Raw genomic sequence first — 326 nt, 5'->3', positions numbered from 1 at the left:
TCTTCTCCTTGCCCCCCAGATCCAGGGCTGAGCCATGGCCCATGGTTGCATCCATCCAAGGTTTGGGTTCCCACCAAGAACCTTCTCCTTGACCCACGGGGCTGAGCCATGGCCTGTGGCCAGGTGGATCCAAGGTTTGGGTTCCTACCAAGAACCTTCTCCTTGACCCATGGTGACCCCCACCGTGTCCTTCTCCCCCTCCCCCCCCCAGGGTGACTCCGGTGGCCCGCTGGTGTGCGGGGGGCAGCTGCAGGGCGTGGTCTCCTGGGGGATGGCCGTCTGCGGCCACCGTGGCCACCCCGGCGTCTACTCCAACGTCTGCCAGG

The 326-nt window shown here is 65.6% G+C and overlaps 1 protein-coding gene across 1 annotated transcript in view; it reads left to right on the top strand.

Moving 5' to 3' along the window:
* The window catches only part of LOC104127863 (trypsin-3-like), a 40,958-nt gene that overhangs the window by 11,922 nt on the left and 28,710 nt on the right, over positions 1-326 (top strand). The window contains exon 5 of the mRNA XM_035896054.1: positions 212-320. Coding sequence (XP_035751947.1) covers positions 212-320 — 109 coding nt within the window. The remainder of the gene's footprint in view (positions 1-211; positions 321-326) is intronic.

Source organism: Egretta garzetta, unplaced genomic scaffold (genome assembly GCF_000687185.1).
Source record: "Egretta garzetta isolate BGI_Z169 unplaced genomic scaffold, ASM68718v1 scaffold866, whole genome shotgun sequence".
NCBI lineage: Eukaryota > Metazoa > Chordata > Aves > Pelecaniformes > Ardeidae > Egretta > Egretta garzetta.
Note: the sequence above shows the minus strand (reverse complement) of the source record. Positions and strands in the feature narration are given on the sequence as shown.